General features: G+C 51.0%; 1 protein-coding gene across 2 annotated transcripts in view; it reads right to left on the reverse strand.

Moving 5' to 3' along the window:
• Positions 1–305: 305 nt before the first annotated feature.
• Positions 306–10,191, reverse strand: part of LOC108297197 (pepsin A) — a 10,926-nt gene continuing 1,040 nt past the window's right edge. Inside the window, exons 3-9 of one of the 2 annotated variants that reach the window (XM_017519876.2) lie at positions 8,304–8,421; positions 6,930–7,048; positions 6,082–6,281; positions 3,745–3,861; positions 1,935–2,079; positions 1,726–1,832; positions 306–617 (exon numbers count right to left, since the gene is read on the reverse strand). In XM_017519876.2, coding sequence (XP_017375365.1) covers positions 590–617; positions 1,726–1,832; positions 1,935–2,079; positions 3,745–3,861; positions 6,082–6,281; positions 6,930–7,048; positions 8,304–8,421 — 834 coding nt within the window. In that variant the 3' untranslated portion in view covers positions 306–589. Of the gene's footprint in view, positions 627–1,725; positions 1,833–1,934; positions 2,080–3,744; positions 3,862–6,081; positions 6,282–6,929; positions 7,049–8,303; positions 8,422–10,191 lie in introns of both variants that reach the window. The other variant, XM_017519877.2, reaches the window with a different exon arrangement.

Genomic DNA, 10,191 nt, shown 5'->3' on the forward strand with positions numbered 1-10,191 from the left:
TTTTTTTTTTTTTTTTTTTTTGTAGATGGAGTCTCTGTGTCACCCAGGCTGGAGTACAATGCACAGTCTCAGCTCCCAGTGTCCCTTCTATGAGAAGACAATGAGCCCAGCATATTTGGCCCCTAGGTCTTTTTATGATGCTTCCAGCACAGCCCCCTGACCTCCCTCTGTCTTCCTGACTCTATCATGAAGGGTCCGCTACTGGGGTCGCTGTGTTGGGATGTGGTCATTTTGATCCCTGCCCTGGTGTGCTAACTTCCGTAATGTGAAGGAAAAAGACAAGCAAAGAGAAGCAGCTCCAAAAACCTGTTTCAGGAGGTTATGTTTTTATTCTACATTATTGGTAGGATAGGGAACAGGGCCAAGACCTCCACATTCTCCTGGGAAGGACAGTCAGGAGAATTAATTATATACATCTAAAGTGGGCACAGGATGGAGGCCAGATCTTCCTGGGAAGTGGCTGGAAAGACTTAGGCTTAAGCCACGGGAGCCAGGCCGACCTGATTGTTTGCCCTGTCGAAGACGGCGAAGTACTGGCGGATGAAGACATCACCCAGGATCCAAAGCTCTCCGTAGGCGGTGGGGATGTTCATGCCCTGGAAGCCGCTGGTGCAGCTCTGCTCATTCTGGACAAAAGGAGAATAAAAGTGGAGCTGGGACACCGATGCAGCAGTGCCAGGCTCTGGGTGATAAGCATCCAGGGCACCCTGGTCCAGCTGCAAGATACGTGCAAGGAGGAGCTTCCTGGCTGTGTCCAGGGACTCAGCTGTCCTTAGCCTGGAGTCTGCCTGCAGAAGCTGTTCACAGCACGATTGCCTTCCACGGATTACTGGACATTATCTGGAGCTTCTGGCAGGCACCCAGACCCTGACATCCTCAGAGTTAAGAGGCTTGGGGAGCATTCAGCTGCTAGGAAGGAGTTTGAAAACCCTGCCGACACAGCCTTTTCTCATGATTGTTCTGATCCCATCCAGGGGCAATTGGGATGAGCCTTTATCCCTTTTGCCTCACTGGGTCACTGGGCTGCAGCCTTGGCTGCATATTAGAATCACCTGGGGAGCTGAACCTCTGCAGCTCCCACTCCATGGCTCAGGCCTCACCTTCTCCTAATGTGATCAGAATCCCTGGGGGGCTCAGGCCTCAGTGCTTCTTGTTGAATCACATCAATTCACTAGCAAAATTAGTTTTCCACCTGACATATAATAATAGATGGCAAGGAGTTTTCTTGTGGTTCGTATAGCTAAAGATTTGCTCCTTGGTAGAGACGCTAGGAGTGTCAGAAGCCCCAGCCTACGGAAATTAGGCTTTCCATTTGCCCAGCCCCTGCTGTCTCTGATGTGATCAGTTTCACTTGGTTAACCCAACCTTGCACTGAGGGTGGGGAAAGCTGCCGTCTCTACTTTTTAGATGAGAAAACCGAGGCTGAGATGAGTTGTAGCTTGCTCAGAATCAATGGGGTAGTAATTCAGACCCAGGACTTGGACCCAGGGGTCCAAATCTTTTCACTCCAATAACCTTTGCTTCACTTGTTCCCTTAGGGGGCTGTATCCAAATTCTTATTCCTGCATTTGCTTTTAATATATTCTTTTTCTCTGGAGGTGTCTAGGGCAGATGTTAGTCTGCCTCTGCCTCTTGACTTCAGCTCGTGGAGGTGCATTTTCCCTCTGCAGAGGGGGACTCTGTGGCCACATTCTGTGTGGGCCCCTCTAGTGGGTGGTCCAGAGCCCCCTCACCTGCAGGATGTAGGCACTGGCTGGCACAGGGTACTGGATGCCATTGATGGTGAAGACGATGTCAGGCAGGCTGCTGATGGCTGAGCAGCTGACCACCATCTGGAAGGAGGGAGGGTGTGAAAAGTTAGTAGGGTTTCCGTCCCTTCTGCCTGGCACACCCACTACTTGAGTGTAGAACACAGCAGTTGGGGCTGGACTCACCTCGCCATTTGAGTTCTCAGTGGCTCCGATGTAGCTCTGGATGTTGGCGATGGGGCTGGTTGGGCCGGACAGCAGAGAGGTGCCAGTGTCGACAATGGCCTGGCAGCCCTCGGCGCAGGCGATGGCCTCTCCGTTCATGGTGATGCTGAGGGCAAGACGCACGTGAAGGCCCCTGAACCCTCAGGGGTACGTCTCTCCAAGGAGGAACCAGGTGACCCCAGACGTTCCTTCCCGACCCAGCCATTGGCCAGTGCGGGAAATTTCTGTTCCTCTCATTCGTGCACTCATTCATCCTGCATCCATTTACCCAACAAATACTTCCCAAGTGCCTACTCTGTGCCAGACATGGGAAATGCAAAGCTAAACAAGACACCTCACAGTTCTAGGCTGCAGGGAGCCCCCAGCCTAGCTGGCAAGATGAGTTATGTTGGCAGAAGGGCAGGATGATGAGCTGGGCAGGCGGCAGGGAACAGAAACAGGGTCCAGGGTGAGAGGCGATGGAGGGGAGCAGACAGCCGGGGTTTCCAGGCAGGTGAAGAGAGAAGGTGGACATCACCGGCAGAGCAGACGACATTTGGAGAGGGACGGAGACCAGAGGGCTGGGGCAGGAGTTGGAGGAAGTAGAAAAGCTCCTCTTTAAAGTTTCCTTTCTTGTATAAGAAACATTCATAAGTGTTAGAAATAATAGTTTGTTTAAAACACTTTCTTCAAGAGCCTTCTTGCCTTTTTGCTAGAAGCCCTATCCTATGTAGCCATTAGACGTGCTTAGGGGCATGTAGTACATTCTATGTCCTTGTACTTTAACCAAGATGTCTGTGCTGGACGTGCTCACCGGCGCGTCCCAGCTCACCCTATGCCTCTTCCTTATTTTGACTTCCTTGTTTTTTGCTCTGCATTGCTTTTACCTGTTTAGAAAAGTTTCAAGTTATTAGCCAATCGGGTTTTAGCTTAGATTGTGAGGTCTGGCTCCAGCCAATGGACATCAGACACAGCAGTTAACCCCAAATGCATAAGAAATAAATACGTCTGCTTTCCTTTCTTGTACTCCCATGGCAAGATTGCTAGCGGGAGTACCGTTTCTGCAGGAAGTAAAAAGAATTGCTTTGCTGAGAGATCCTTTGTCCCAGTACTAATTTTTCTTTGCAACACCAAAAAGAAAAATTTCATACATAACAGGTGACATTCTAGCATGGCTGGGCAGACATGAGGTAACCAATGTGTCCTGGTTTGCCTGGGATGGTCCCAGTTTTAGTACTAAAAGTCTTTGTCCCAGGAAATTGTTCACTCTTGGGAAAACCCGCACAATTGGCTAGCGAGCTGGGGCAAGAACAGCACGGAAATGAGGCTGCCAGGGGAACCAGGGAGGCCCTGAAGAGCAGGGTGGAACGAAATGACCACACAATTTCTTAGCCATTTTGCCCTCCTTCTAGATTGAAGGTGGCATTTTTCCTCAAGTAGGAGGAGCATGTGCTGGTTCATAGGCTCCTTAAATTGTGAGCTGTGTGGACAGGAGGGTCCCCCAGCTCTCCCCAGGGATGCTGGTGTGTTGTCCTGCCTCTGTGACTACGAGGACAGTGGCTGTTTCACCCTTGCAGAGTCTCGGTTTCCCAGACAGCCCTTCCCTCCTCCCCCAGGGAGGTGTCTTTCTAGGGGTCTCTCTGTCTTGTCCAACTTCCACCTTCCCCTGGAGTGGGTTCCCCTGTGCCAGCTGTTTCTGGGGGGGATTCTGGGAATCTGGTTAGCTATTAATCCATAAGGAGATGGGATTTGGGGCCCAGGCCTGGATGCTGCCTGTCCATGGTGGTCTCACCTGTCCACGGTGATCTGCCAGTAACCCTCGGCAGAAAGAGGCACCCAGTTCAGACTTCCGGTGTAGTAAGAGGAGTCGATGCCACCAAACATCACCACGCTGCCGCTCTGGTCATTGCTACGGAAAGTGAGGGGAGAAGATATGAATTCTTTTGTTTGTTCATTTGTCTCAACATGTGCTGTTGCATCCTCAGAGTTACCCTTGGTTGGGCGCTTGCCAGGGCTGTGCTGGGGTGTGACAAACGTGGTTTCATTTCTTCTTAGGCCAGGGCCCATGCAGTGGGCACTGTCACTGTTATTTCCACTTACCAGGAGGACACTGAGCCAGAGAGAGGTGAGGTCACCTGCCGAAGATCACACAGCTGAGGAGTGGTGGAACTAAGTTTGGAAGAACGCAGATCTCTTGGGTTCCAAAGTGTGTGGTTTCCACCATGGTGCTCACTCTAGTTGCCATGGGGACCCCCGGGAAGTGAATACATGTGACAGTGTCGGCTCTTAAGGACTTGATGGTGAAGATAACTGGTTCTTGGCTGGGAGCGGTTTTGCCCCCAGGGGAATGTCCAGAGACATTTTGGATTGTCATGACCGGGTGGGGGTAGGGGATGCTACTGGCATCAAATGGGTATAGGCTGGGGATGCTGCCAAACATCCTCAATGCATGGGACAGCCCCTGGCGGCAAGGACTTACGCTGGTCTGAAATGTTAATAGTGCCCAGACTGAGAAACTCTGAGCTAGCTGAAGAGATACAATGGTCCCACATGAAATATTTTTTTCTTTTTTTTTTGAGACAGAGTCTCGCTTTGTCACCAGGCTGGAGTGCAGGGGTGCGATCTCAGCTCACTGCAACCCCTGCCTCCTGGGTTCAAGCGATTCTCTTGCCTCAGGCCTCCCGAGTAGCTGGGATTACAGGCATGTGGCACCACGCCCAGCTAATTTTTGTATTTTTAGTAGAGATGGGGTTTCACCATGTTGGCCAAGATGGTCTCGATCTCTTGACCTCGTGATCTGCCTGCCTTGGCCTCCCAAAGTGCTGGGATTACAGGTGTGAACCACTGTGCCCTGCCAAAATATTTAAGGCAGATTATGTTTAAAAGCCACCTTTAACATTAACTGGCCAAGAGGAATAAATGTCAAAGAGCCTTCCTGTTGTAAATTGCAGGGGTCCTTGTTATCGCAGTATTCATTTTCGAAATCTCTGCAGTTTCAGGTTAGATGCAGAAGCAAATGTAGACGGCAACAAGAAATTAATCATCCGAGAACTGGCCATTTATAAAACATGACCCTACTCACTGAACCCACCCCACCTTTGCTGCAAACATCTCACAGTGCAATACAATACAGTGAGGACCTAGACGCACAGTTACCCACCGAGGAAACGCAAATGATGGCAAACCCTCGTGAACTATTTCAAAAGAGGAGGACGTACGTGATTGTTAGAGGAAATTTGAGCGTCTTATGAAAGTTGATGATGCCCTCAGATATTCTTGCATAAAACTCTACTCAGCCAGAACTGACATTGGATGTATTCTTTGTTCATTTGTGTGTTTGTTCATTTATTCTTTGCTCCTTCCTCGAATTAACTAATAGTCACAACTGGAACCGAGATTTTGTTAAATCATAAAAGAAACATGCTTTCATGATTTAAAAATGTCATCATTCACGATATGTCTTGATCAAATCTTTTCATTTTTGTGCTATGGAATTCTGGTCTGTTTTAAGTGTATTCACTTTATTTATTTATTTTGAGACGGAGTCTCACTCTGTTGCCCAGGCTGGAGTGCAGTGGTGTAATCTCGGCTCACTGCAACCTCTGCCTCCCAGGCTTAAGTGACTCTCATTGCCTCAGCCTCCTGAGTAGCTGGGATTACAAATGCCTGCCACCATGCCTCGCTAATTTTTGTATTTTTTAGTAGAGACAGGATTTTGCCATGTTGGCCAGGCTGGTCTTGACCTCAGGTGATCCTCCCGCCTCAGCCTCTCAAAGTGCTGGGATTACAGGCGTGAGCCACACTGAGTGTATTCACTTTAAATGGCATCTTTGGGGGCCAAGGATGACAGAACTGGCACTGGGGGGCAAATGGCTAATAACATTTGAGTTGTGCACATCAAGGGGGCAGAGATGCTGGTAAAATAAGAGTGCACGTGGTCCGTCAGAGAGAGACTTGGCACTGTTACTCTCCAAAGACACATTTCTCCAGCGTCAGATGCCAACTTTGCAAATCCCTTGCTTCCCAGGACCCTCTCCATCCCAGCCAGCCTTGGACAGCTCCTGGCTGGGCCGGAACACTGTGACCTCTGGAGGGGAGGTGGGAGGGGGCCCCTCTCTATCCAACTTACGCGCTCAGGTAGACAGCGAAGAGATCCTGGGAAACCAGGCCCTGGTTCCAAATGTTGTCAAAGACGGGTGTGGCCCCAGAGGAGGAAATGCTGGGGTAGGCCAGCCCCAGGATACCATCGAAGGGAGAGTAATACAGGAAGGAGCCGGGCTCGGTCTCGCTCAGGCCGAAGATCTGATTGGTGTCAGCGATGCCGCCAACCTGAGTGGGGGAACGAAGATGATGGTCATCATCAGCTCATGTTCACTGAGCTCTGAGCACCACCCTCGGGCCCAGAGCCACCCTGGTTCAGCTGGTGCAGGACTTGGCTTCCGGGATATCAGGCTGGAAGGAGGGGAGAGGGACTGTCTCCTGGAAGGCTTGTTCCTCCGCTGGAGGTAACCATGGCAGCTGATCTCCAGATGGCCACAGTCTGTGACTCAGTGTGAGATTTTGTTGGAGAACAGACGGTTGCTGTATGTTTGTTTCTGATGAGCAAATGCAAAGCAGACCCCAGGCAAATCAGGGCCTTTGACTCCTGCCGTGCCCCAAAAGTAGCAGAGAGGGCAAGCGGAGATTTCGTGACTTAGGGGGGCTGCAGGTCAGGGGAAGGAGGAAAAGGAGGAGGTGCTAGCAGAGAACTGAGCACCCCTCCATAACATTCTGCTTGGGTGGCTTCTGGCTCCAGGCACCCCACCCTTTTACTCACTGCCACCCCAGCTAGCAATGCCTGCTACGTCTCAGCTGCTTCTCCCCCACCGTGCCCCCCTACATAGGTAACTTTTGTGATCACTGAGACTCATCTTGCTGGAATAAGCTTATGTGGGGGTGTCTGACGGTGGGATGCAGCGGCAGCCTGCGGGTGCCCACCTGCACAGTGTCATATCCGAGGATGCCTGTCATGCTGCCGGTGCCGTAAGCGATGGAGACTGTCTGGCTGGTGGCCTGGTAGGTGGAGGACTCCTGAGGGTTGAAGCGGTTGTGGTTGGCTGCAAGGGCAAGAGTGATTATCAGTCTCCGAGAGATGGGCGAGGGTCATGGCTGGGATGTCTTCCCGAGATGGGATGTCTTCCCCTGGGAGGGGCTCCAGAGGGGAGCAGTGACCTTTCCCCTACACCCTTGGAGCCCAAGAGACCCCAGCTTCTGTCCTGTCTTGTTGAACTGCTGGGACTATTCACTGATGGCAGGTCCCAGCCAATCCTAAGGGCCCCCGGGGGACCCTCCAGGCCAACATTGAGCAGGCCCATGGCTGCCCAGTGATCAGCACCTTCACCCCCCACCCCCTGGCCAGTGCTCCTGTTATGATGTGGACGATGCCAAAGGCACCACCTCTTAATTAAAACTCATGTTAAAACACTAGAATAGGAAGGAACCTGCAACGCACACTGTTCTTGACTTCTAAGACAAACTGTTTCATTAGCAAACCAACGATTTTTTTTTTTGAGATGGAGTTTCACTCTTGTTGCCCAGGATGGAGTGCAATGGTGTGATCTTGGCTCACCACAACCTCCATCTCCCTGGCTCAAGTGATTCTCCTGCCTCAGCCTCCCAGGTAACTGGGATTACAGGCATTCGCCACCACACCTGGCTAATTTTGTATTTTAGTAGAGACAGGGTTTCTCCATGTTGGTCAGGCTGATCTCGAACTCCCGACCTCAGGCAACCTGCCCACCTCAGCCTCCCAAAGTGCTGGGATTACACGTACCTAGCCATAATTCTTTTTTTTTTTTAAATGGATGAGAGGTTTCTCTGTTCCCCAGGCTGGTCTCCAATGCCTAGCCTCGCCTCCTTATCACCAGGACAACTGGCCTGAGCCACCGAAGCTCTAGTTTTTTTTTTTTTTTTAATGAACTCAGTGTTCACTTCTAGCGCGTCCTAGCCAGGCTTTGAAGCCATTTTCTCACACAGGACCCTTTCCTGGTGGGCTATTCTGTGGTCCTTTGGCCCTGTCTTGCTTTGGGCACCCCACATGGCCTCTCCTAGGCAGTGGTTATTCAGGATAGCTTCCCTCTGTCCTCAGACTGTGAAGTCCTTGACAGCAGGGGTCCTATCACTCATCTCTTGACCCCCTGGAGCACCAGAGCCTGCCCAGTGCTCGGCACATAGTAGGTGCTCAATAAATGCCTGTGAGTGGCTCCAGCAGGCTTGAGGTGGGAGCTGTTTGAAGCCCCTGGGTGTCCAGGGTTCCCCAGGTTCAGCTGGTGCTGGGGAGCAAGGGTGGGGCAGGGCAGGCTGAGCACTTACTGCAGGCAGGACTGGAGCAGTAGACAGAGGGCACCCACAGGTTGGAGGAGCCGGTGTCAAAGATGACGGTGAATTCCTGGGCAGGGGTTCCGATGCCGATGGTGCCGAAGTACTCCATCTGCAGAGGCCAGGACAGCGCCATTCACAGACCGAGGCCCCTGTCGTCCCTGGGTCATCCCCTCAGTCCACCTCTCCACCTTTCCCTTCACAGTTCTTGTCTTTCTCTTCCCAGTCACTGCCTTCATCCTTCAAAGCCCAGCCCTAGTGTCCCTTCCTCCTTGAAGTCTTCCCCGATTGCTCCCCCAAATTACCCTCTGCTCTCTCCTAAGCACCACAAACACTTAACAATCTGCTGTTCCCTCTTCCGCTATTGTCTTGTCTGTCACAGTCTTCCCATCCTTAGAGCGCATTTTCTCAGAGGATAGGGGTGGAACCTTGTAGCACCGGGCAAGTGACAGCTTAAGCGCTTGTGTCTTAAGTTGTTTATCGGAAGCTAAGCAAGCCGCCTAAAGATGGAAACCCATTCAGATTTCTTATTTCTACATCGAGAGGTGTACAGCAGTTTGCAAGAAAGGGCATTGTCAATATTTGCATTCTTTTTTTTTTTTTTTTTTTTATTTTCGCTCTGTTGTCCAGGCTGGAGTGCAATGGCGTGACCTCAGCTTGTTGCAGCCTCCGCCTCCTGGGATCCAGCCATTCTCCTGCCTCAGCCTCCCAAGCAGCTGGGATTACAGGTGTGCACCATCACACCTGGCGAATTTTTGTATTTTTGGTAGAGACGGGGTTTTGCCATGTTGCCAGGCTGGTCTTGAACTCCTGACCTCAAGTGATCTACCCGCCTCGGCCAACCAACCAGTATTTTTCTTCTTAGCGGGAGCATTTTCCCCCTTGCCAGCTCTGTTCCAGCCACACTGGTCTGCTTGCTGGTCTTTGGTGATGACCAGTCACTCCTGCCCCAGGGCCTATGCGCTGGCTATTCCTTGTGCTAGGAAAATGTTTATTCTAGATCTTTCCTTGGCTGGTCCTTTTTTTTTTTTTTTTTAAGATCATACATTCAGATCTCTAGTCAAATGTTCCCTCTGCCAACAGGACTTCTGTGGCCACTTGATCTAAATTTGTCCCCTCCCTATCTTCTTTTCCCCCATACTACAATTAATTAATTAGTCACAGTCCTCATCATTACCTGAAATTATCTTACATGCTTGTTTATTTTTCACCCCTTTAGAATATAAGCTCTAGGAGCTTTGCTTATTCACAATCGTTCTGGCAACTTGCATAGCCTGTGGCACGTAGAGAGGTGCCAGTAGTTGTGAAACATTTGTTAACTAAATACATGGACTAATTAAACCTCTTACCAAGGGCCTGCCAGACCCATGCCAAGCACTCAAGAAAACATGATTGTGTGAATTCCCGGCAACAGCCTCTGATGGCAGGTATTAGTGGTTCTGTTTTCTAGACCGAGAAACAGGCTCAGAGTATTTAAATGGCTTGCCCAAGGTCGCATGGCTTAGAGGCACTAGAACCCGCATCTGCACCAGGTCTGCTGGATGGCAGAGGCCAAGTTCTGAACGATAGGCACTGCAGCTTTGCGTCCTCCACCCTGTGCCAGGCACAGAGGGGACATGCAATACCTGAGAGAGGGCGGGGTGTTTGCTATGGAGTCTCAAGTGATCAAGTCAGAATGATCTTGTCAACTCCTTGTTTAAGTGGCAGTTAGCGTACAGCCTCTCTCTGTCCACCCCTCGGCTTCACCCCTCGGTTCCTCAGGTCACAGGCTTCAGCTCCCTTCCTCCCTCCCTTTCGGCTCTCCTTCAAATGCACTGTGCTCCCGCCGGCTACAGGATTTGGCTCAAGTGATCAGGCTATGTGGCGTTCTCTCTTGTCCTCT

The sequence above is a fragment of the Cebus imitator genome, unplaced genomic scaffold (assembly GCF_001604975.1).
Source record: "Cebus imitator isolate Cc_AM_T3 unplaced genomic scaffold, Cebus_imitator-1.0 Scaffold779, whole genome shotgun sequence".
In the NCBI taxonomy this organism is placed as follows: Eukaryota; Metazoa; Chordata; class Mammalia; order Primates; family Cebidae; genus Cebus; species Cebus imitator.